The 27643-nt window shown below is 38.8% G+C and overlaps 1 protein-coding gene across 9 annotated transcripts in view; it reads right to left on the reverse strand.

The window, feature by feature from the left end:
• Positions 1-6972: 6972 nt before the first annotated feature.
• LOC130437733 (protocadherin alpha-C2-like) overlaps positions 6973-27643 on the reverse strand; it is an 89303-nt gene continuing 68632 nt past the window's right edge. For 8 of the 9 annotated variants that reach the window (XM_056769258.1, XM_056769256.1, XM_056769261.1 and 5 more), the window contains 3 exons: positions 16671-16729; positions 14684-14769; positions 6973-7405 (listed from right to left, as the gene is read on the reverse strand). In XM_056769258.1, the coding sequence (XP_056625236.1) occupies positions 7110-7405; positions 14684-14769; positions 16671-16729 (441 nt within the window). In that variant the 3' untranslated portion in view covers positions 6973-7109. Of the gene's footprint in view, positions 7406-14683; positions 14770-16670; positions 16730-19529; positions 22528-27643 lie in introns of those variants that run through there. The other variant, XM_056769253.1, reaches the window with a different exon arrangement.

The following is a 27643-nucleotide window of genomic DNA, read 5'->3' on the forward strand; positions in this document are numbered from 1 at the left end:
AGACAAACCATTCAATGAGGTTCAAGTCAAAATGGTACTTATAAATAATAAATATTTATTATTAAAAAGTTGGTGTCAAATGTCTATACTTATTATTTTGTCTCCTGTTAACATATGCTTTTGTAGCTTCTTGAGGTAATTACTAAATGAAAGTTGTTGTTTTTTTCAAGAAAACAATAAGAATTTAAGCTGGTCCAGTCAAAAGGTTAACCTGAATTTTTTTATTTTTCCCATCATGTTGCCTTCTTAAGCATATAACTGAATGTCTGTATGTTTTGTAATAGTTGTTGGACAATGCTGAACAAAGGTCAAATATGCAGAAGATGCTTAAAAAAGAAAAGATTGTGGAGGACCTGGGGGATGTTTCTTAAGACCAGTGTTTAATGACTCGGAACAAACAAGAAACCTTTAAACAACTATCATAAATCATAAAACCTGTCATTAATTGTCCAGGTGATATGATAAAAAATCTGATGAATATACACTTTTGAACTTGCTTATTACTTTTATACATTTAGCGGGTTTATGAACTACATGTTTATGGGTAGATGACAAATAAATGTGTCGTGTGACAGCAAGGATTTAGAAAGGAAAACGAACAATGAAGAGAAATATCTTGTGCAATTTTATAATGTAAATATAAATAATATTAAATAATAGATTTTAACAGATTGTTTTACCAACGTTTTGATATGTCACATAGGACACATTAACGGTATATTTGTCAACTACCCAAATATGTGCTATGTAAATAAACTTGTTCAGGGAAATACTAATTGAAAAACAAACCTTCATTTTCAAAATTCCTATTTTGTTTCTTTAATTGACACACACAGATTCTGCAAGGTGCATGTAAACTATATGGCAAATTTACAAGTTACTAGTCAGAAACCAACAAGCAAACGTGAGCAAATGACAAAAGCAGTTTAAAAACCCGATACAAGTGCTCTTAGAAAAATCAATTAAAACACATACAACCAAAATCATGACAGAGAAGCAGAAAGCAGAAAACACATTGTGACACATTCAACAAATCAAACATTTTGTCGCCGTAGATTTATAAGGTTCTATCTGACAATTTGTCAAAACTGGGTGAGTCACATATTCTTATTCTGTTACAATTTATTTCAACGCGTCAATTTGCCTTAGACAGTGACACATTCATGATCATCAAGATATTAAAATACCATGCACCAGAAACTTCAACTCTGCAGTGAATGACAATATTAAAAGGTAAAGTTAGCAGGCTCTCCCATATCTATACTTCTCAACCCTGCCCTACAACACATTTTGAATGAAATAATCTCATGTGAACTGAGTGTCCAATACAGGAAACATCCTAAATGTTCAGTGTGGGGGGACTCGAGGAACAAAATTCTAGAAGTACACAAATTCACTCACAGTGATAGAAAACCCGAAGAAGGAGCTTAAACAGTTACAGAGTAAGTGAACCTTGTGTCTCACTATAGGGACGGCAGACAAATGGATCAAAATTAAATCAATACATAGCTGAACTTTCTGTCATAATGGAAAGGTCTGTGAAGATTTTATCATAACAAGAAACACATAGACAACACATTTGAGTCTTTGCCAAACAATACATATGGCGCAAGTATGAAAAGGGGTAAACAAATAAATGGGGGCTAGCTCAATGACTCTCTAACATGCCAAGACAATTGGACACTATAAGGGGCAGATTCCCAGACAGATTGGTCAGAATTGTTTTAGTTAAATTACGGCATATAAAGTTTTACAAACATGCCTTGCATCTTGTGTCAAAACAATGGCACCCATACATTTTAAGATATGTCAGTACAAGATGTTTTCAGTTAAGACAGATCCAACATTTATTTTAATCTTGGATATAAAGCCCTGTTTGGGAACCCGGCCCTTAAAAAATAACATGGCACACTGCACATAATTCGCATAGGCTACATTAGACCTATTGATGGGTTTACTCTTATTCTACAATTCCAACTTTTTGTTTTACATTAATCATAAATGGTTAATGCAAACATTAATGGAGAACATGGATGTGCTAACCTAATGCATCTGTGTCACAGGCTTTCAAGTTCACAAAAATATATTACACATTCATTGCACACACACGGAAGCTGCGTTTGTTTTGTACATTTATGAAATAAATATATTGCCTATATAAACAGGTGACATATTTTTATATCCGTAAAACGCAAACACAAATACATTTGTGCCTTACATGTTGTTTATCCACAAAATGCAAACAGATTTCAGAGCTGGACTTACCGGCAGTGAAATTACAGGGAGTGGCGCTGTTTAGTCGCAAAAAAAACAGATGAACACACGTCACACTGTCAAATTTAAGATTAAAGCTCTCAGGCCTACTAGGAGTTCAAAGTTCAGCAGTTCAAAGCGCCATTAAAAAACGGCATGCATGATGGGAACTGTTTCCTGCCACTTTAATGTGGACTAAAATAAAATGTAGGCTAGTTAAAATTGTACCTGCAACCAATACTAAACAGATTTGGGGATATTCAAGCTCGGGCACAAAAAAAACCCATAAATCAAGTGTAAATTTTGTTTAAATTGTAAAATGAACTCGTTTATGTTTTATTTATTTATTTATTAGGAATAAACAAATGAATCATATAAATGAATATTGACAAAAAGGCAGACCTTGTTCATGAAATATAAATGTTAAATTCGTTTTACAATGGCAGTAAAAGAGGTGACGTCACAAGCGTTGTCAGACATGACGAGATCTTTGAAACTAAAGTAATTTTTGTATTCCTTTATTTATACGGAATAAAACATGAATCGTATAATTGAATGTGGACAAAAAGTTAGTCCTTGTTCATAAAATGTAAATGTTAAATTCATTTAATTGCAGTAAAAGGTGTGACGTCACCAACAATTGTTGTCGGACATGACGCGATCTTAGAAACTGTAACGGTCTGTAAACAAATCTAAACTCAAACTTTTTTTGCCAGTTATTTTATTATTTATTTTATTATTATTTTTTGATTAATTACTGTTCGTCAACAACCTGCAAGTTTATGAAAATGGTTGAGGCTACTATCCTTGTAGGCCTACATTTTTCTATTGTTCATAGATTGATTCATATCTGCATATTATATATATTTTTTGCTGCAAGCTGTTACGCAACTTTTCCACCAACTCATTTGAATGTAAGATCCTGGACATTTCTGGCCCACACACCTCTACTGCAGTATATCTCTGCTGTTGTAAACTCGGTGCTTAAATGTGAATGTTGTAACCTGCAGCTTTATTAGGCTCCATGTTGTGACTAGCAGTTTATGCAGAAGTCATTTCTGATTTATCGCGTCGCTTTATTTAGTCCCCACTTTCTCTTTGCAAGCACTTGGCCACAGCTGGAACTGTGTGCTGAGTCATTCAAGCAGAAAGAGCAGTACACAATAACACTCACCTTATCTCTGCTCACAGTGACCAGCTGAACGGGTGATAATCTGGAGAGGGATAAAAACATTCTCCTTCGTCATTTAAGTGAAGAACATTAAGTACATGACACTCTCTGAATAGTTTTTTTTTGGCAGTCCATGTGTACTTGTAGCCTATAATTTGTGTGGTATAGCAATTTGATTGATTTTTTTTTTAAAGTCTGATGTTTATCAGTTTTTGCAAATTTTGTCCCAGTATCTTGTGTTTTTCAGAGTTCAAATTTGGTCTGTCTCCACATTCATTTAAATTCATTAGTGCTGCGTTAATGTGCCTTTGGCAGTCATGTTCCTCTTATTCTATTTGTTAATCAGTGTTGTATGTTTGTTTAAGTGATGGTAAATACAAGGAAATTTAACTTTATCTTCAACAGATCATAACCTATAATAAAGCACTATTTATGTGCAATACAGCCCTCATGAGATTTGAGGAGTCATGAAAAGTTATGAGACTCACTATCAAGAGTAGCACAATCTGTCCCAAAATATTCTTTCCCCGATGTTCACCTATGTCTACTTAGAATTTTGAATTGAGCTGTTGCCATGGAGAGTCATCCCATCATTACAGTATCCATAGAAACAGCCTCCAAGATAACACAGAAGTGATGGCGTTGATCTTTTTTCTCCATAGACAGAATTACAAGATGAACACTTGAACCATCCTCAGAAGGCACACAGATACACTCTCTATCATGTTAGATTAAAGGGAAAGACAAGTTGAGTGATGTGGTATAGCACAGGCATCATCATCTGAGATGTCTCCTGTCAGGTTGGTTTAAATTTTGTCAAGTTATTTGTCATTGAGGTGCTGAAGGCAGTAACAACCCCAGGTTACAAAAAAAGAAAAAATTGCTTACATTTCATTTGAAAGTTTTTTTCGAAACATTTTTAAATGTTTCACTTACAATCTAACAAAAATGCTTTCCAAACACTTGTCACATACATATTGTCAGATCGATCTCTGGATTAAGGCATATAAACACAATCATTTTAATTGTCAACTCATAGCAAAAAACAAAGCACAGACACAGAACCAATGCTAATTCACATTATTAAGAAAGAAAGGTTTATTTATTTTGTGATTCATAAACAAAACACATTACCACTTTTCCATTGTCATGAAATTAAATCAGGAAGAAGGGAAAAGAAGAGAGAAATGGAAATCACTAATTCACCATCACATACTGATGAGCAGGTGTACAAAAGAAGAAGTGTTTTACAACAGATGAGCGCCATTAGGTTGCACATCACAGCGCCACCTACTGATCACAACCAGACACTATGAAATAATGACATCATGAAGGCTCACTAGATACAAGCATACACAACATATACTGTAATTTACATCAGGATTTTCCCCATTTTTTGTTAAAGGAGTGAAAGAGAAGAGATAGAGTGCTCATACATAATAATTTAGCTACAATATACAGTGCTAGTTTGATCGGTATGTCAAAGCCAAACACAAAAGTTTTTTTTTGTCTTTTTTGTTCTAATAACAAAAAATGAAAAGAGTAGGATCAAACCGTGAGCTTCAGGGCATGACACTATAGAGCATTTACAAATACTAAAGGTTTAGTAACCGTCACTGTTATCAGTGCAAAGGTGTCGGTATGCAAAGCCTCAGAGACGTACACAAATCTCTTGTGTGAATGATTCAAAACAATAAACAAAAATAGTCAAATCATAGCCATCTATATCTATATTCATATATATCTCTATATAGTAAGTGTTTTCTTCTGTGTGGTCATGCAGCGGTCACACTTGTAGTTGTGACATCAGTTTGATGTTTTTGGAGGGTTGATGCGACAGGATAAACAGGCAAGTGAAGGAACTGACTGGAGCAAGGTTTAAAGGCATGGGGTGGAGACAACAGTCTGTTCTTCTTAATAGTATTGTGTGTAATATTGTAGATAAGTTCAGGCAATTTAAAAAGACTAAATGAGGCCCTTGTCATTAGGGGAATAACCAAGGTCATGTTGGGCCTTGTGATGAGGGTCCTACTAAGGTTCGCTGTGGCATAAATTATTCGTCGAGGAGCCCCAGAATCTCAGAATTTGAGTAAATTTGCAAACCCCCCTTTTTAATTCTCTACGCTAAGCTCCACCCCTTGCCTACGCCCCTCAGATCTGTCCTCTCAGTCACCCCTTTCAGTTAAAGAACCACAGACAGATACAGAGCTCAGCTGACTGGACAACCGCACTTGGTCATTTATGGTCTAATGCTTTGGGAGGGACCTTTGACTCCTGCGGGGGGGTGTGACAGGCATTGTCTGCATTACTCCATACTACATGAGTACACCACAATGTCTAGAGCTAGCCTACCCGGCAGAGAGAGCGCGACAGAGAGAAAGACAAAAGTTCTGTACAGAAGCAATAAAGTTCACTTAAAGCTTATAAAAACGGTGCACAAGAAAACCCTTGCCCTTATTTGCCCCAATTTGAAAACCTCTAACTAATATGTTCATTGCTCTTGGGGTGTGTTGGTCCTCCGCACGGCAAGCAGAAAGGAGCAGAATCTGAGAGTATGACACCGGACGCTGTCCAGTAATGAGCTGAGAGAACAGGCACAAGTCAGGGTGAAAGAGGACACGGGTAAACGGGGGAACTACAGGCACGGGCCAGCGTGGCTCAAAACTCACAGCATAACCCTCATTCCACTTCCACAGAGGATACTATAGGATAGATTATAGGGTGGGAAGTTTTTAAGGTTTGGTGAATCAACAGTAATACTGTTCATAATGCATAAACATTCTTTGCCATAACAGGGGTTTATAATCAAGCCCTCGGACAGCGGATTTCTCAACAGCCCATAAAGAGTAAATCTCTCCCACTGCTGAAAAAGACCAGTCATGATTAAAACATACATAACATGCCATTGATCTCAAAACCACTTGGTTAGAAACAGTTCAGAGCAGGAGAGATAGTGGGAGCCTATAGGGATGCATTGAATATTGACCCTGTTTACTAGATGTGTGTGTGTGTTTATATACGTGTATGAGCGTGTGTATATATGGTGCTGCTCACATATATACTGTACTCTGCCTCGGTAAAGAAAAAACGAAAGCAACAAACAAAAGTGCATTCCATCATACGGTTCAGTAGACATTTTTGTCTTTCTTTTTTAAAAACGCTGCTTATCCGGAATGTGAGATTTTTTTCGAGAAGTGAATGTGTTAATGTCTCTCGTTTCAAGGGAGGTTCTTCCAGATCAGGAGAGGTGAACAAGCAAAAGCAATAATTAAGCGTCTTCAATGTTTAACATACTGCAGTGCTCCACCTGCGTATTTACACCAGCGTGTGTTCGGATGCCTGAACCACTAACTCAATATCTCCCTCTTTATGTTTTCAACCCATGTGAAACGAAGAACAGCGTAGAAACATTTCAAATATGGTTTGGTCTTCAAATCAAAATAACACAGAAATATCAACATCAGTCTGAAGAGATCTGCTGCAAGATTAATTTATCACTGCATTGAAGAGAAAGACAACACTAGCATTTTTCCTGGTACTGGATTGAATGTGACAGGATAATAAAAAGCTTTTGGATAGAGACATGCAAAAAAAATGTAAGCACAATTTTCTGATTATTAAGTAGACGTTTGTGTTCTCATCCAGACTGATGCTGAGAACTCTGTTGAATTTTCTTCCACTCTCTCTAATCGTCGTCATCCTTCCCTTTCTCCCGTTTGTCCTTCTTTTCCTTCTTCTTTTTCTTCTTCTTCTTTTCATCCTTTTTTCCGAAGGAAATAAAGTCGCTCTTGTCGTCACCATCTTGTCCTTGTCGGATGGAGATAATAGCCGGAGAACCAGGAATGATGAAGGCTTCAGGAGGGACCTCGCCCGGTTTCAGGTGCGGAGGAGGGCCCCCTGGACCAGGACCGTACCGGAAATGCCAACTGTTGCTGTCCACTCCAGTGCCTATGGGAGGGGAGACCTCTCCACCCTCATTATCTGAGGGAGACAAAGAGAAAGAAAGAGCGGGGTTACAATCGTAAAACTATAGATATGAAGTTTCAACACTAGACAACGGCGGATGCCATCTGAACCTGCAGTGTTACAAATTCTAAGTAGCATCTTTTTACTATTAATTTGATTTTGCACAGACTTCACGGGCATCGTCTGAGGATGAGACTATAAACAAGTCCTCTCTGGACATGAAGTACTGCTGTTCTCTCTCAGCTAGAGATAAATGTTGCTGATTCACTCTGGTTCCTCTAGGGGTGTTTCGCACAAGAGAAACAAAAGCTCCACCGTGCTGGAACATCCAACCGAGCCTGAAAAATACATGCCTGACAATCTATAACCAACTAGACAATAAACCAAACAAGCCAATTTGACGCAAACTAATTACGGCATGAAAGAGAATGACACGTCACACGTGTTTCCTTCAGTTTAGCATTTCATTTTCTTCAATGTTTAATAAAACAATGTTTGACCTCCCTCCTCACACACACTTCTGTCTTTTATGATGCTCAACAATTTACAGCATGCTGCTAATAAACCAAACAAAAAATAAGATTGCTTTACTTTGTTCAGGAGATTTTTCTGGATTTCAAGTCATTCTTAGCAGGAGGCTGATACTGAAGTGATCAAATACAATAAACATTTAACTGAATGCTCATTTTTAAATAGCTTTAATTTTGAGATGTATGTCAACTTTAAGGTTTTTTTCTCTATTCATCTGTGCAAATTATATCAACAAAACATGCTTCTTCACAATCTTTTAATAAAATCTAGTAAGTCTCTTCAATTACTTTTCATTTCCTTTGCTCAACTGATTAAAAATGTTAGCAACTCACATTTCTGGGACATCATATACTTTACCATAGTGGAAAAAATAAAATGGTGGCCAAAGTGCCCTAGAACTGTTTGCTTTCCTACATTTTTCTAAATATCTTCTTTTGTGTTGAGCAGAACAAAAACAAATAAAATATTTGTTTCTATTAAGTATTGTCAATAGCTAACATTTTTCCAAATATCTTACTTTGTGTTTATCAGAACAAAGAAATGTGTACAGGTTTGTTTACAAATGTAAGTGTATGTGAGTCAAGTATTTATTTATCTTTAGCCACGTGTTTTACAGTACATTGACTTTTCAATATTTAAACCAATCGGTGGCTAATTATGGATCCGTTCCTCTGTAAAAATGCACAAATAAATGACTTGAAGCTGGCTGTGTTCAGTGCTGTATATCCCTCTCTCTCTCCTTGTCTGTCTAAGATAGTAATCTAATTTATAATGATGCTGGATCACTACAATATCACTTAGTTTAATACACACCTCACCTCTGGCAGTGTATCTGTGTGCATGTTCGCACTCGTCTTTTGTCTATCGCTCATGTTAAGGTGAAGATTAAGATGGATTACAACCTCAGAAACATTCTGGTTGATATATCCGCGAGTAAGAGGATGCGTATCCAGGCGTATGTGTGTGAAATGAGGAGAGGGAGAAAATGGAGATACTCAACAGGCAGCATTCATTATGAGACCGCAGGGAACTGACTACCCTTCCAAATCCCTCAGTAACACAACAATTACACACACACAGACTCTTTTGTTTTCTCTCAAGTCTCTCTCTGTTCTGTCCGTTAAATTTCTTTCAATTTGTCTACTCCCTGTCAGAATGAGAACAGAGTCGGCATTAGAGTGTGACTAGCAAAAAGAGCTTTGCTACCACATTATGTTTTTAGTGATGTTACAATAGCAACAGTATATGTTTTTATAACGTTGTAGTCTTTCCAATGAACATTTGGGATTAACAATGCATTGCAGGGTTTTATGGCACATCGTATTGAAGCTTTGTATGAAGCATTATAGCTAGGTGAACTGTACCAATAACAAAACATATAACACTAGAGTAATGAATTATAGTACTGAATCGGAAGTCAGTACACTCATATCTGTGTGCAGACAGAGAGTATTCTCATATTTGTATATCCTAGAGTAATAGTCACACACCTCTTGAGTATGTATCTCTTCTCTTGACCTTTCGTGTAATGTGGTGTCTGGAAAAAAGATCTATGTCTGTCTCCCAGCACATGGAACAGGTTTAATAAGCTGAATGATGAGGGTATGAACAGTATGGCCAGTGAAACATTCAGCTCATAAAACAATGATGTGGAGAAAATCGAATTATCTCATCGAAGAAACGACACAGGCCTTCCGACCCCCTCCCACACTTTCTCTCATTCCTTCTCTCTCAGTCTCTCTGGGCAGTGCAGTGCTGTCTTGCATAAGATGAGGTGAGCAAGATGATGTGAGGAAGATCTGAGGAAGATTAGAGGAGGAAGATGATTCAACAAAGATGAGAAGAGGAGGATTAGGTGATGAAAATAATGTGATGAAGGAAAGGCCATTTAAAAGCACTGACTCTAAACTCCTGAAAAAGCAGATTTCTTAGCAGCACTGCAGAGGCGAAGAATTATGGGTTTGTTTAGATGAAACCACATCACTCAGTGCTTTTCAAAGTTTGTGTGTGTGTGTAACATAAGACTTGTGGTAATGCTCCTGCTGCGTAGAGTGCAGTAAATTGCAGTTTCATATACTGTCTATAGCCTGCGAATTATAGAATTTCATTTATATTACAAATTTACATGTCTATTCATGTAGATAAAAGGCTTGTCGACTGAAAAAGTAATGCAAAGTACATGAATTGTGTGTTAATTATATATGTCCATGTTGAACCGATTGTCTGTGCATATGAATATCTCTGGTGTGTGTGTTTGTGTGTCTGTGGTTGTGTGTGTCACACCTTGGTTAGTAAGGCTCTAGTAATCCTGATAAATATGTGCCAGATGGTATACACAGGATTCTTGATGAGCTTGCCAAGATAGCAATGTGTGTGTGTCTGCGTGTGTGTGTTAATGTCGTGCTGTCTAATGAGAGTAGTGCTTGTTCTGAGAATAATGCTGTCAATAGTACAAAAAAAATTCATTAGAGACATGGAAGGATTTTTATTTTAGGCTTAGAGATGAAGAGATGTTGCGCAGAAGAATACATTCTGTACATATTCCATCTCAACATCACTCCGACACATGTTCTGGAAAAGTCCACGAGGTTGTGAACACTCCAATGTCTAGTGTTAAAAACATCCTTTGAACAGTTATTAAAGTGAGAGCGTTGCATGGTTGACGTTTTTATGTTGGATTAGAGTGTCTGTGCTACTGATGCAGGTAAACTCGAATGCTAGTAAACTTATGTACACATGTAATAACTTAAATCGAAGCATCCGTTTGAGCATTCAAACCAAACGTTACAGTATTACAATATGTTCCCCTGGCCCTGGGAATAAAACCCATGCTGGCTACAGAAAATATGTTTATTTTGAAAAAGTGTTGGTGTGTTGAAAGCGGGCAGGCATTTCTGTTCGCCATATGGCATTGCTGCTGAACTCGGAGCCTGTGGGCTGCCCACCTGCAGAGGTGATCTTTAAACAGACAGATAGGTCACACTCATCCCTTTATTCATCCATCCATCCCTCTCTACAGATCTGTCTTATGCTCATTCAATGATGAAGAAAGACCTCTGCAGTACAGGCTGTTTCTACTTATGCAAATTTTCTCAAGCATCAGTCCCAAGTTCAACCCCATATTCACTTTAACACATTTTGTTTTACATTTTGTTCTGTAGCTCTCGTCAGGCCACACCTCTCCTGTTTTTCTCTCGACATTTTGCATCACTCCTTTCTCTCTCACTCTCCCTCTGCATTTTCAGCACCCTGTTCGTGGTATGAATGGTTGCCGTGGCAACTGCCTCCTCCAGTGAAATCAGGCTGTGGCACAGACACTGATGGAAACTAATACAGAACACTCTCTCTCTCTCTCTCTCTCTCTCTCTCTCTCTCTGATGGTCAAATGCTTCTCTCCCCTAGCAACAGCAGTCACAGCCCCTACCCTCTCTCTATCTCTCTGTTTTCTCTTTCAATCCCTTCGGTCACCCTTTTCTTCTCATTGTCACTTACTATTTCCCTCTTTCCCTTAGGCTGCTGTCTACCTACCTTCTGCCTCTGAGACACTGATTATTCCTCAAACACTGCGACTAACATTTTGCCACATTGAGAGGCAAAAACAAGATACAGATATTAAAGAGGAGAGAGATACAGAAGATATGAGAGATCTCCGTGGCATTAAATTAATTCTGTTGATTTGGGCTCTAGTAGCTTCCCCCATCTGTCAGATACAGATATATATATATATATATACGGAGAGATAGAGAGAGACAGAGAGAGAGGGGCGTTGGCTTCTCCTGTGTTTTGCACAGCAGTGCTAAAATGAAGCTCATAAAAATGCACTCCAGCACAGAGTTAAAGCACAAACATTTATAATTTCTAAAACATCTGTCCTGAAATCATTATCTGACCTCACCTCTTTTGAGCTCAAATTTCATATATTTTCTAAACATTCATACATTATGGCACGTTTTGATGTCAATAATGTGCGGCGTCACATCACAGTAGGATTCTTACAAAGGAATACTTAAATAGTAGCTACATAAATGTCCTTTTGGAAGGAAGCTTTCATAATATCCAAAGTCAGCCTCCAAGTCCTCTTTAATTTATGATTTTGTGTTCAACAACATTAGGGTACAGGATGTAATTTTTTATTTAAACTAATACTTCAGAGATCTGGGCAGCATTTCCAACCTCACAGATCAGCTTAAACGTGAGGTTTAAAGTGAAAGGATGATAAGGAGACAGAGAGATATGGAAAGGGATGGACAGAGAAAGTGAGGGAACTTGCATCTACAGAGACTTGTTTCATTAATTTCCAGAGTTTCTCCTGCTGCAGATATCAACACAGACTTAATTAGAACAAATTGTCCTTTCATCACACAAGTAATTGTACCCGCTTTGCCCTTACTCTTTCTGTATCTCTTTCATCTCTTCATCGTTGAAAGTAAATTACCGTCATTACTCTGAACACCCCAAATATCACATCATCGCTCAGTCCAAGAGGGTCCGCCCCGACATCGACATCTATAACCCTCACAGTGTGCTTATCAGAAAATTAAATATGCATTAATGGCTCACAGGTCCCAACGTATTACCTTTGACCCAAGAAGTGATGCCAGACAGAATGTTTGACAGGGTCACGATCCAGATGGTGACCGCTTCACAAAATTTGCGTCACAAATGTGACAGGTTAATCTTTACTCTCCTAGTTATTGAAGTCATAAAAATAACCCATACAAGGAGGACCGTTTTAGCATTTTAGATGATTTAAAACAGGCCACCGTTGGCCCTGTTTGAAAAATTCACATCAAATATTAAGTACGACAATTCATCACATTTGTGCAACTGGTAATTTATTTGCACAGAACGACACTTTACAATAGCCGGAATTAATATTGAATGACTACACACGAAAGACTGTACATGACTCCATTTGTTATTCTATGCCTGTGCTAGTTGATTCTTTCCTTGACGCATTTTATCATTATTTCTTTGCCTGGATGTTTGTGTTGACGCAGTGGTGATATGCTTATCCTGTTAGCAGAGTGTGTGTGGACATCTCTGATGAATAACACAGACTCTGTCCTTCACACAAAGACAGGCGATCCATCAATTATTTGTAGTGCAATAAAAAGAGAGGGAGTAAATGGGCACTGTGGAGATAGAATCTTAGACTGTGGATTAATCAACATAAATAGCCGTCTCCACGGCAAGGCACAGTGTGTGCGTGTTTGTGTTGAAATAGTCTGGCCTGACCCTTAGAAACATTCATCTGTTAATCGAGTCATCTCTCTCGCTTTGGCTGCGGTTTGCTCCAAGCAGATAACCTTCAAATCCTCTGTCACCGTGTCATTTCTTCTTTCAGCTGATAAACTGGGTTTACGCTGGATCTGGTCAGATCTGAGGAAATCGGTGACACAGAATATCGGACCATCACTTTTTTTAACTAATTTACATTTATTAAATTAGCTTGAATCCGAAGCAGTTTTCAAATGTATTCCGTGCATGGAGCCAAAAAAACAACATAGTCTACAAGGCGATGTAGTTTATGTTGATTCAAAAGTAGATTTAAAAGAAGTCGAGGGTGATTTAAAGGCTAAGCTATATGTTCCAGGTCCATCTGTGGCCAAATGATGGCTTTCTTTGAGGTACAGAACAAAATTTGAGCCTTTAGGTCTCAAATCTAAATCCATATACACGTTTTGATATTGCTGGAGAAGGGGACAGTTTACATGAATATAGGCTTATATTTGAGCCTGTTCCTTACACAAAGCTGTATATAAAGAATTGAAAATTGGAATTGTATTGATACTTTTATGATACCTTGTTATGCTTTTGGATATATGCAGTAAAAAAACTCCTTCCACTTTCCACTTTGATGATTAACAAAATCTACGTTAAAGAAAACAATCAAGGGTTGGATTACATGGGCATGATTTTTCTTCCCAAAACACTGGATTTCCTAAGTGGGTTGGCAGTGTTGTGATGTCATCAGTGCATATTTGCGTACGTCTATGTGGCAGAAACGGGAAGATCCCGGTATCATTAATATACTGCAATGATTTCTGTGTGCTATACAGAGTTCCTCTCTGAACAGCTCAGCTAGGTTCCTAAAGAAGACTCATGTAGGTCACTTTCATCCATCCCTGCGTAACTGCAGTAGATCAGGAAAAGAGGCCAAAGCAGAAGAGACTGCAGGGAAACGAATCAAGCAAGCAAAAGAATGCTGAAGAGAGTGTGAGACAGGACAGAAAAAAGAGCCCAGTCCGAGATAGGGTGAGAATGTTATAGAGTGATGGTCCTGAGGGAAAATACCAATGTGAGTGTGAGACAGCAGCACAGGCATTGCAGAACACCCAGTTATTCTTCGTCCAATTCACTGTGAAAACAAGAATCCTTACAGTTCTATGAAAGTTTTTGAAGAAAATAATGTCTCACATCTGTCCCCTACAATTCCTTATGAGAAACCGAACAAGAAATGAATTGAACAATTGTTGCCGATATAGAATAATTACAGGGATATAAAATAATGTGAATATCATAGAATGAGAACATTGGGTGTTGCAATAATAAGGTCATTTTTGAGTTCAGGCCCAGATCTCTGACTGTCTGCAGGCTTTGAAATCTTGGCAAATTTAAGCAAGCTTTCAAACATGAATGAAATGTCTTGCGAAACTCTGAAGGATAAACAAGTGTTTTGTCTTCTGAGAAAAATCTGAAATTTTTGAAGATTTAAGCAATCTCAAATCTCAGTTTTTTTCTATTGGACTCGAGTCTTACCGGCAGCACTGGATACTGTGGGCCAGTTCTGAACCAAAACACCTTGTGCTCCCTGCATCACGGATGACTCCTCCATGTGGACTGAGCTAAACACACAAACAAACAAGAGAAGAGATTATTGTTAAACTGAAAGAGCAATCTTTTATGAGTAAACGAACTTTGATATAAAATTAACCAGCACAACTCACACCTTTCTCAAGGTGTACTAACTGAAACAAACCAAACAGGGACACCACAAAAATAGGAAATTCATTATCTTTAAAAGAGAATTTGTAAAGAAAAAACGTTTTTAATTAATAATGTGAAATACAATAATTTTTACAAGTTGTGTCAACATTTTGGACCTAACAGTATAGGCAGATAATGCCTTGAAGTGAGATTTATTTGATAAATGTGTGTGTAGTTAAGCTGGGGTGAACGATTGAGCTGGGGTAAATGTAGGTCTGTCGGCTAGAATTGGAATCCAGAAGGCTGGATTGGAGATTGCGGATTAAATTTCTCTGTCCTGCACAGTCACACCGCCTCTGAGATTAAATCTTACATTCCTGTGCTCTCTAAACTTCACAGCCAAAAGAAATCTCTCTCTCACACATGCACGAACATTCACACACGCTGTAATGACAGCAATGTTGTCTTTGTTATCGTCCATCAAAATGTATTTTCTTTTTGTCTGATTTTTCAAAAACAGTTTATTTGCTTTCCTTTTCCTCTAATCACGTCATGCAAGTGCATTCTCTCTTTTTTATCACTTAAAGCCACATCCCACATTTTCTTATACTTTTTGCATCACACAAGCAAAATGGGTGGCAAACAGCATGATGACTTCAATTACATACAATGTTACGCTATTCATAAAAGCTATTATGTACATTTTCAAAGAGAATCTCATTGATATCTGGAGAGTGAACAGAAGGGAGGTGGGGTTGTAAACCACCATTTTAGTAGCTTCATTCTCTCCCTCCCTCTGATAAACGTCTGCCATCCAAGGTCAGGCTGCTAATACATGCTCTCTATCTGTGTGTGTGTGTGTGTGTGTGTGTGTGGAAGCCATTTTAAGGAGCCATGAAGCTAGCAGTCAGTAAGAGAAATAAATTATTAATGAGAAACACTAGAGAAAATACATGATCCTCTTCTAATGTTCGAACCTCTCTCTCTCTCTCTCTCCCTCTTAACTTCCTTGTTCTGACCTTCTGCCTGCGTATCATTGTCCTCAATCACGCTTTTCACTCATCATTTCTCTGCTTTACAGCCAAAAGCTCAAATTACCTCCCAGAACTCTTGTTTCTTATCTAGATATTGCCCATCCACGATGTGACATTTTCAGCATTACCCTCATCTGCCTTCAGGAGAGAAATACTATTCAATGTCAGTTTTTAGATTTTCAGAACATAACGAAACCTTTGTTTCTACAGTATATTACTCTGTGTTTTCTTCAACCTCATGCGGTGGGTGGACATGTTTATGCTAAAGTTTAATACTGAAGTTCAGAGGTTTGTCAAAGTAAAAGTGATGCTTGACCATTGATGCTTTAAAAAATTGTTGGCATTTAAAGACGCTGCCAATTAAATTCTTACCTACAGTATCTACTGTAAGTCAAAGAAAAACACATCATTATTGTGAAATTACATTTTCTAAAGTCTCTCCAAGCACATAAATTGTGAGACAGCAGTCTGATTTAATGCATGAGAATGATCTGCTCGGCTACATTAGCTCTCATTAAACTCTGCTGTAATTATGAGGGAATCAGTGTCACGCTAATGAAGATCTCACACAAACACACACACGCAGGCCTGGCATATGTGAATGTCCTGTTGTCTGAAATGTTCTTAGCCATCTTTTTACTAAAGAGTTAACAATTCTAAAAGATACAGTATGTGAAATGAAATGCTTTATTCAAGATCAATGAAAATATGATCTTCAATGGTACGAGTCCTTTAAAATGAAGTTCCACACAAAACTGAAGATGATGAACTCAGTCATGTTTTACCTTTGCATTCCTGCTCTGAGCGATGCCGAATATCTCCAGTCTGTATTGGGAACTCTAGGCTGCAAAAGAAAAAAAGATGGTGTCAACCCTTAAGACATTTCGAAAGATCAATATCATGTTATTAAATAATCATGCCGGAGGGCTGCCGCACGGTCATGATTGCTGCATGCCTGTGGTTCTGCAAAAAAGAGTGAGGTGAAGCACTGCTTTATCTGTTTCAGACACATCAATCATCATTTCAGTGTACAAAACCGTTGGACAGCTCAATCATTCAGACAAACACAAGAGGCAAATCAAGGTCATTAAACCCCAGAAGACCAGAGAGGGATGAGATGACAGGAAAAGATCTAACAGCAGAAATCTCACAAAAAATATAGGAATGACATGATACAGACATTTTTGTGCACACACATTAGCAGTGACTTTACACCAGAACATTCTGCAGTCATGTCATCTGTGCTCCTAATACCTCAGTTTTCTCTCTCCACCTCCTGCTGGAGACATTCATCAATGTGAAATCCAATTCTCTATGTAATCAGCAGAGCCTGCTGTTCCCCTTCACAGCACATACATACACACACACACATCTGTCACGCAACATATAAAGCAAAGCATTATAGCTCATAAACCATTTCAACAGAGGTTTGCACTTGAAATAAATATGTAACCTAAAATTTTAGGTTTGAAATAATACCTGTGAAAATAACCATATTTATGCACAGCCATTAAAGCACATTAATCAGGTTGCCATAGAAAGGTTCCATAAAGAACCTTCAACCTCAAAAGAACCCTTCAGTTCTCAAAACTTTTTTTATATAAAGGAACGAATAAAGACATGTTTATTTCTAAACTTAAAGTTTAGAAACTTTAAGTAAATGGTTCTTTAGAAAAACAAAAAACGGTTCTTCTATTGCATCTCCGTATACACTTTCACTTGTATACAACATTAAAAAAACAGCCCCAGTGGGCATCAAATTTATGTAACTGTATTTTAGAGACGATGCTTTTACAGTGTTTCAGAAAAAGAACGAAGTGTAGTGTACGATGAATCATTCTGAACCAGTGGCTGAGCAAAACTTTAAAGAGATTTTAGATGAGAGCACAAACGCATTCAACCCTCAAAAAAACAAACAAACAGGAACTAAAATATTCGAGAAACGTCAGGACTGCATTTATGATGCCCTTAACGCTGACCATCCAGGGAGCCAGATCCTAAAACTGACCTGACATGTAGCAAACCTTAGTCTGTGAGTAAAACATGGACAGTTAAGATGTAGAGAAGTGTAACAGAGAGCAAAGAAACTAAGAAGCAAGTTTTTATTAATCTCACAGGCCTTTGTGAGTGTGTGGAGAGGCTGATAATGAGTCTAGTTTGCTTTCGTCTCACCAGCAGCTCTTACTTTTTTCTTATATTTTTCTCTTTCTCATGTCTGTTCTTAGTGGACTCACCTTGCCTAGATACAGCATTCGCACCCTTGCACCGACCAATCACAAGCCTTTCTCTTTCCCCTTCCGAACCACAGCACCCAATCAGCTGAACTGTGCTCCACTGTCACTTCATCTCATGGGCGAACAAGCATGACTGACATTTAATGAGAATCGCTCATATCAACCCGTAATTACTTTACAAACAAACAGCGCTCACACAGAGACACTCTTTACACACCCAGTAATCCCCAAAAACACGATTAACAGCACTCGGCCTGTAATGATGATCTTTAGCAAGGCTAACAGGGTGGACAGAGAGAAGATCATAGAATCACACTGACAGTCTGTAAAAACTACTGCAGAGATTGTATGAAGATAAATCAGTTCAACTTTTGAGAATGAGCCGTAATTTAACAATCTTAACATGAACTGAAGGGCAGATGTGCTTCTGGCAGAATGCACACGGTATACAAGCACAAAAAATGGTGATACTATTTTGCATGAAACAAAACTTAATTTTATGACCATTACAGTTTTTGCACTATGACAATTTCCCATGCATGGAATGTGTCAAGACCTTTCAAGATTCGCTCATTTATCAGCAGAAACATCATGTTCTTCCATAGGCTGCTGATGTATTTCTTTAGGTAATAAGCATAAATATGTTTAATGGGGATCCATCAAACACCCATTTTTTTATTATGGATCATCCTCAGAAGGTTAAGTGCATGTTCACTAACCAGCCATTTTGCCCCAAATGCACACTATAAACAGAAAATCTCTCTCCAGAAAGCGGTTGTCACAAGGGAAAGCAGTCATTCTAACCTATGTTGAGATAACAGTTAGTCTGATGGTTCTAGTGGATGTGCAACGAGAAGTTGTGTAACTAAACGGAGGCCAGCCTGCAGTCTCTCAAGAGATGCAAGTGTGGGTACAAGAAACTGCAGTGTGTTTGAGATTCACACCTCTAAATATAAACACAGCCAGCTGTCCTGAAGGAACACACTGCAGAACAGGCCGAAGAGAGACAGAGAGAGAGAGAGAGAGAGTTAGAGAGAGAGAAAGAGAGGAGGAGAGAATTTTTTTCTCTAAATTCACTGCCGATGGAATGCAATTTGATGTCAGCCATAAACAAGTAGAAAGCAAACTACTGGTGTTCTAAATATTCAGACACAGACACTCTGAAGTTCACACTGAAAAGTCTGCTGTGAATTAATGAGGGAAAGACAAAAAGAAGTCGAAATGATCCCAACCAACAGGAGGCTTCAATTAATGAGCCCTAAGACATAACTGAGATCTCCAGCGCGTTTGTAACTGTATGGCAACACAACTGAACAAACTGAGCATTGCGTCTACTTATCTATAATGTTAGCAGAATGATGCATGAGTAACATTGTGGGTTTGGTAGAAGAGTGTGGGCACTGCACACACCTGTATGGCTGTTGCGTCTGGCATGCTCAGTCTACGTACAAACTGGCCACTCTGTCCTGTGAAGAAACGGTCGGCCCCTGAGCCCCAGGTACCACTCAGCGGACGGCCCGTATTGTAGAACATAAAGGTATCGCTTCCTGATGTGGCTGTCATACAGGTCTTGTAGCAGTACGTTTTAGTCAGAGAGCCATTCCCTCTGACTTCAATGTAGGCAGGTTCCACTTTCAGGTCCCTACGCACTGCCTGTTGCTGAACTGTGATGGCACCACCACCTGTGGCTCCACCTGCAGCGCCACCCCCTGCTCCTTCACTGCCACCATCTTTGGGTGCCTTCTTCATTGTTGTCTTCTTCTTCGACCCACAGCAGGAACAAGCATCTGGCTGGCTGCAGTAGGCATGACAGCGTACGATAGCCAACACAAAGACAGTGAGCAAAAAGACAAAGGTAGTGGCACAAAGGGCAATAATAAGGTACAAAGTAACATTGGAGAACATCATTGAGCCGTGAGGCCTGATAATGCGTTTCGGGTCCGGGCCCACTTTGGGTGGAAGTTCCATGATGGCGACATTGACCGTAGTTGAGGCAGAGCGAGGAGGCGAGCCGTGGTCTCTTACATGCACCGTGAGGCCAAACACAGTGGAATTATCCTCTGTCACCCGTCGGGTGGTGCGGATTTCACCCGTGTGCTCGTGCACCTTAAACAGATCCAGATCAGGAGAGTGATGGAGGCTGTACAGAAGCCAGGCATTTTCTCCAGCATCCAAGTCCCAGGACAGCACACGTGTCACAAGCACGCCTGCCTCTGCATTACGCATAACTGTCTGAATGGAGTTCGAGCCGTTCGCTGCCGGGTGAACAAACTGTGGGCTGTGGTCGTTGGAGTCCATGATGTAAATGTAGACAGTCGCCACGCGGCTCAATGGAGGTACACCGTTGTCTTGAGCTTTGACCTGGAAATGAAACTCGCGCAGCTTTTCAAAGTCAAAGGATCTTAGCGCATACACCTCACCTGTTGCTGGTTTGACAGAAACATACGATGCCACAGAAATACCATGATTGTTGTCATTTAGGACAGTGTACGTGATGCGAGCGTTCTCACCAGCGTCAGGATCTGTTGCCTTGATGACGCAAAGGGCTGTGCTGGGTGCGTTGTTCTCCACAACATAAACTGTGTACGAAGTCTGTTCGAAACGTGGCGGGTTGTCATTTACGTCCGCCACTTCCACACGCACGGTCATGGATGAAGAGAGAGGTGGCGTACCACCATCGGTGGCTGTAATGGTGACGTTGTAGGAAGAAATGATCTCTCTATCCAGAAAGGAAGAAGTTACTATAGTATAATGGTTCCGAAAGGATTTGATTTTAAAGGGAAGGTGTGGGGGAATGATGTCTAAACTGACCTGTTTGTTTTGACCAGAGTCTTTGTCATTTATGCTAATTAAAGCCACCACAGTGTCTGCCCGAGCATCCTCTCGAACTGGGCTGGAGAGTGACGACAACACAATTTCAGGAGGGTTATCATTCACATCCAGAAGTTCCACCACCACTTTACAGTGCACAGCAACCGCCCCACTGCCTCTGTCTGCAGCTTGTATATACATCTCATAGCTGTAGGTTTCCTCGTAGTCCACTTTGCTTTTAACTCTAATTTCACCACTTTCCGTGTCTATAGAAAACATCTGTCTTACTCTCTCTGGCGTGTAGGAACTAAATGAATAATATACTTCTCCGTTGGAGCCCTCATCCCTGTCTGTTGCATTTAATTTAATCACAAGCGCGCCAACAGGTGAGTTTTCCTTCAGTTTCACTTTGTATACAGAACTGTCGAACACTGGCACGTTGTCATTTGTATCCAAAACTCGCACGTTGATTCTGGCTGTGCCCGAGCGCAGAGGAGATCCACCATCAGTCGCTGTAATAAGAAACTGGTGCGCCTGCAAGAGCTCACGGTCAAAAGGTTTTTTCAGCACCAACTCTACGTGCTTTCCGTCTGTAGATGGTTTGGTTGAGTCTAGGGCCAGGTGTTCGTTTGAGGTGAGGCGATAATGGCGCACGGAATTTGAGGCGTCGTCAGAATCCTGCGCGCCCTCAATGGAAAACCGCGCGCCTGGCTGTGCGCCCTCGGAGATCTCCAACTGATACTCATCTCGTGGGAATAGCGGCGAGTTGTCATTTGCGTCCAGAATCTCAACATCCACGTTGTGCTGCTCAAATGGGTTCTCTAACACCACGTCGAGGCTTAGAGTGCATGTTCCGCTGAATTCACACAGCGTTTCGCGGTCAATCCTCTCACTTACAACGAGCTTACCCGTTTTTTGGTTGATGTTGAAGTATCGCCTCGCACTGTCGGAGCTGATTCTGATCCGACGCGCATTGAGCTTTTTCAGCTCCAGTCCAAGATCTCGAACGAGATCCCCGACGGGGGTACCGCTTTCCATCTCCTCCTGAATAGTGTAGCGAATCTGTGCATTTGTAAGGCCACTCAATAAAACAATGAAGAAACAAAAACAAAGAGGCACGTTCTCTTTTACGAAGCTACATCGCCCAGCAACAGCCATCGCAAGCTGGCAACATCCACAGACGGATTAAAAACCGCGCAACAGCTTCCAAACACGGCATCTAAGACAGGAAAAACAAAAACGGTCAGACTTCGTGCAGGATGACCAAAGTCTCCACTTCTCGTGCCTTTTTACACAAACGTTTTCCTGCTTCATCCATGTTTTACTTTAGTCTGCGCCCCAGCTCTTTTTCCTCCTCTCCGCGAAGCTGACTCTTGTTTCCCCTCACACGGGTGCTGTCTCTCTCTCTCTCTCTCTCTCCCTCACTCTCTGTGTGTGTGCTGTACAGGCGGGGGATGGGAGCAGCACAAACCAGCGCAGCTAACTGCATTTCAACACCTTCCAACGAAAACACCGACAATCGCACCCGATTCGCCCGGAAGCATTAAAACACATATACGTGAGAAAAGGATATTTTAATGCGATGTATAGAATACGACGGTCTGCTAAACCGTCTCATTAATATCGATTGAAAACACGACAGCATTTAATCAAACATCCAGCGCCACCGCCCTTTTCATTGTCTCCTCTCCAAGCGCTCTGAGGTGCCTAGATAAACCTCTTAACTGACCAAAAAACGTTATCTTATTGACTTTTCACAACCTAATATCAACCATACATATTTTCAAATTGACGTTTGATATTTTTTGTGAAAATACGAAATAATGATTTTCCAATATAAATCTTAATTCCGCTATTCAATACCACTGACAGCTCGTCAGGCTGAGCTCCTTCTCGCTTTTGTCACAAACACTGACAGTCACAGATCTGAGAGCGAATCCTTTCTTTTGACTCATGTGTACTGTAGGTTAAGTCAAATTTGTTTTGGGCAGATGCGTTTTGTATTGCTATATTTTTACTAGAAATACCACGATGGTTCCCATATATAGTTACCAAATTGTGTGTTTAGTTTGGTCTTACTACAAAAAAACCTGGTTCCTACTAAGCGTTTCTTTCAAAACGTTTGTAAGCAATTCCTTAAAAATATGTATGCAAAATTGAAACAAGCGTTCAGTGCTTAGCTTCAAGAGAAATAACGGTTTACAGAGCCAATAAAACTTGTATTAATCAAGGCCAGGTCGAGAAGGTACATCAGACCGACAACTGCGCTGACTCTGTATCTATTAATCTCCACTTGGGCTATTAGATATCTATTGGAAGCTTTAAACTCCAGGCAGTGTATTTGGCATTCTCTCTTAGCCAGACACAAGCGTACCCGCCGTCACCTGCTCAAACTGTCTCCAGGCAGAAGTGACCAGGGTATGAATTTTCTCAGTGTTTTGCAGTATATAACCGTGATTTATTCTGACTTGCACACCGCGGGCGCCACAGCAGTGAAGAGGACCTGAGCCCGTGTTGATCCAATTAAATTCTAATTAAAATATGGATTCGATTTCATTTTAATGCGATCAGCGTCAGAAGTGTTCTCTATGTAAACACCTCATGGACCTTAACAACTGCCTACCGAAACCATACCAGGCACAACAATCAGGAATGATTTCAATTTAACAATTCGTAGGATAAAAACGTCAAATAAATCAGAAAACAATATTAAGATTTAATAGCTTTCTTAAGGTTCTGTTGCAGGCACATCTGTACCGAGAGCAGTGCTAAATCTGGATTGATGTTCTGACAAAGTGACCTAGAATAACCCTGCGCACTGAGTCATGCGGCCACCGGGAGGATAAACGCTCCCCCGCATCTCGCCCTCCCTATGCTCCTCTGTACCACGGCAATGTAGAACACAGCGACGCGCTCTGGTCAGCACTGTGATTAAAAAAGTGAAAGAAAGAGAGAGAGCACACCCACAAACCAAGAAACAAACACTAAAAACCTTGTGAAAACAGCAAATAAAACACGTAGCGCAAAATTCAAACTTTTTGGCTAAATTTTCAATTCGATTAAATAGAGTAGTCTTTAAACACAGACCCTCAAAAACAAAAGTACCCAGGACTTTGACTAATAAAACACACAGATATACAAAGATATATAATATCTAAAATATAACAGAAGCAACAACTTGATTGTTTTAATCGCAAACAAAAAATAAATTTGATTGTTGTAATCTGTCTTCAAAATGGGCAGAAGACCTGAACACAACTGCAGGCCTTAGTCCTCAACAAGAGTGCACTCTATGACACAACTGCACAAAAAACCGTAACCAGAATTTTAACAACATCTACTTGGAGAAACCCTGAAACGTTTATCCACTGCCGTGATGCAGTGGAACAGATCCACAAGTGCAGAATAACAGAAACACTGTTCATAATTAATTATAATGTTAACCCAGATAGCAAACATAATCTGGATTCAATAAAAACCTGGCTATTCTCATAACTATTACTACAAGAAAATGCCATATAAGGGCATAAGTAAAGATAAACTAGGAATTCAAATAGTCAGAATTATCAATACACATTAATAAAGGTCAGTATATACAAGAAAATATATAAATCTCTTGTATTTACTACAGTTGGCACATTTTTCTTTTCATGCAGACTCGAGAGGTTATTCCATTAGTAATGAAAGTCAGAACTCAGGCCTACATATATATATATATTACCTACATCCATACTGTACACACTACATTTTCATCATATTCCAAATATGTAGGTCTCACTTGCATTACAAAACTGGCATTTATTCTTTTTTTGCTCAACGAGGGGTCCAACAATGTGGGAATTGCCAGACGAACACCACAAGCGACGCAACTCTGACATTTCACAGATGCTCCCTGCGGGATGTGCAGACCTGTTTGCAACAATTTGAAAGACACAAAAGGAAAAAAACTCACCATTTGTGCACAGATGCGGATGCAAACACATGGGCTTTTTATTCAGGTCTGTCTAGCAGACACAACCTCTCATGGTCATTTTGAATTGTATTGTGATGCATTAGTTTAAACATCAACATCTCAATGTTTCACCTGTCACAATCACATCCATCTGCTGTCTGATACTATTTTTTTTGTCTTAATTTATCTGTCTTGCTCTTCTCCCCTGCTCAGACGCCCCTCGGATTAAAACAAGTGTTGCTTTGCTCCTTTTGTTCCTCTTAGATGTTTATGCACTGCTTGAATTCTTCTTGGACATTTACATCCATAAATAGTCACAGCAGGATTTACTGTACACTGTACTGTTTACACCGTTCTCTTTCTGACTTATCAAAATAAAATGCTCCTAAGAGAAAAATGTACATCTTTATCTTTATTTATTATACATGGTTTATAAGGAAACACACATCTTAGAAATATTATACTAAATTATTATAGGTATTATAAATTATTATATATTATAACTAAAGTGTTACAAATAATATAACTTGCTAATTTCCTGTTAGTAAGATTCTCTGTATGTATATAAAGAAAATTAAACAGTATAACTAATAATTGAATAAAAAGCTCTGCATCATGCAGAATAAAAAGTCATTGTTAATATAACAAGTTCTTCATCTTGCGTTAGTTCTATAATCCTTTAGCCAAAGTAAAGTCAAGATCTTCAAGATTCTTTAAAACGGTACATAATGCTTTTTTTAAGGATTATACAATCGATTGAAAACCTTTCTTGATTCTAAATTAAACTGGATATGGGCAATTTATGAAAATGTCAACCTTACCATGAAAAAAAATTCTAACAGCACAGAAATACACTTTTTTTGTGGTTCAAATACCCATGTGAGGTCTCACTTAAAGTTTTTAAAGCATTTGTTTTATTTTAAGTGCATATTTTTTCATAGTCAGGTAGTGCTATTTTCAGGATTGTCACATCCATATTCCTGATAAAAGGACACATGGAAACTAAAATAAAGTAACTGTTTGACATTCTATACAGAGGTATCCTTCAATTTGGAAATTATTGCTTCAGGTTCGTGCATTATAATTCACAAAAAAACGTGTCCCTTTTTTTCACTGCTCTCTGCTCTCATGTCAGAAAAAATTGCGTAAGATCTGATCATCTCTTTGTATTGAATCCATGAGTCTCTATAGCTGAGTGCTATAGTTGGATATTCATATTCACCTCTCATCACTCTATATAAATGACTCAGAAATATTAACGCTGGCTCATTACAGCCCAGCTATTGCCCTTTTAAAAAGACATCCATTAGACTGCAATAGCGGCTCTTAATCCATGCACGTGGATCTACGCAGGACCACAAAAAAGACATCTGAATGAAAAGAAAATAATATTAATAACTCCACATGCGCCTGTGACACAGGTCAAGGCTCTCATGGTAATGTATGAGTAACTGTCGCTGTGTGTCACCTCTCTGACTGTTTGACTCAACTTTTCTTCTCACTGCCACACTGCTCAGGGCTTCAATGAGAAAAGACATCCCAGCATCACTCTATCACTAACAGCAGTGAGAGCTGAGGCAGATGACATCATCAAAAAAGATCTGATATTACATTCTAATTCTGTATAGATAATTTTCATAAAACTGGGATGTTAACATAGGGCTATGTTGTTGCTAATGCTGTTGTATATCAAACAGAAGTTAAAATAGCAGAACTGTACTACCATAAGCCACAAAAAATCATGTTTCATTTAATGAATTGACATACTGTATATTTTGTGCCCTAATATTGTTCCTCCCACAACATCCCACAAAGGTTTTGGTGATGTTAATTTCATTACCTTATTTTAAGAGTTTGAGGTTGATGACAAAATAAAGAAAGCTAAAACAACCCTGTCAGTCAACCTGTACTTGGCTGCCAAAGTCCTGGTGAAGACAGACCTCTATGGGTGCAAAATAGAAACTGCAAGCTTTAGAACACACATCAGACACGCCCATGAGAATGTACCAGTGCACTGTAATTCTCTCTCTCTCTTTCTCTCTTGAAGGATCTTCTAAATCAGGGTTGAAAATTTTTGCCAGTCATATTTGGATCTCTGTTATTGAAGACTGTGGAAATGACAACAAATAAAAGGAAATAAAAAGCCTCTGTGTTTCTGCTGCAGTCTTTTGTTCTCTAAACCTGTACTATTGCTTTTCACCTCGGTCTTTGTCTTTCTGCCTACCATTCATTTTCATGTGTTAATATTGTACAAATTACTTCTAACAATCTAGCTATGTACATTTGCCAATTTAAATTTTTATATTATACTGCCGCAGAAAAATTTAGAGACCATTGCACATTTTTTTTTAAATATTTTTTCTTAATTTACTACGCGTTTAGGTGAAATGATAATTTTTGTTTCACTCTGTTAACTACTAACAATATTCCTCGCAAATTTCAAAGAAAAATATTTATTACATTCTATTTCTATTTGCATTTATTTGCAGAAAATGAAAACTGGTATTTTTTTAGACATCAAATACTTCAAAGAAAACTAGTTCATATTCTCTTTAAACAATGCGACGGTAATATTTCTATATGCATTGGGAAAATGTGATAACCTGGATTTTATCACAGTTTTCATGTGCCTTGTAATGCTGTTGTCACATTGCGGTTGGATAAATTTATGTATTCCTGAGGTCCAGACACTGGACTGGTAGGATGCAATACATAATGTTTTAACTACATATTTATTTTCAGTGGCTGTATATCTGCATAT

The sequence above is a fragment of the Triplophysa dalaica genome, chromosome 16 (assembly GCF_015846415.1).
Source record: "Triplophysa dalaica isolate WHDGS20190420 chromosome 16, ASM1584641v1, whole genome shotgun sequence".
NCBI lineage: Eukaryota > Metazoa > Chordata > Actinopteri > Cypriniformes > Nemacheilidae > Triplophysa > Triplophysa dalaica.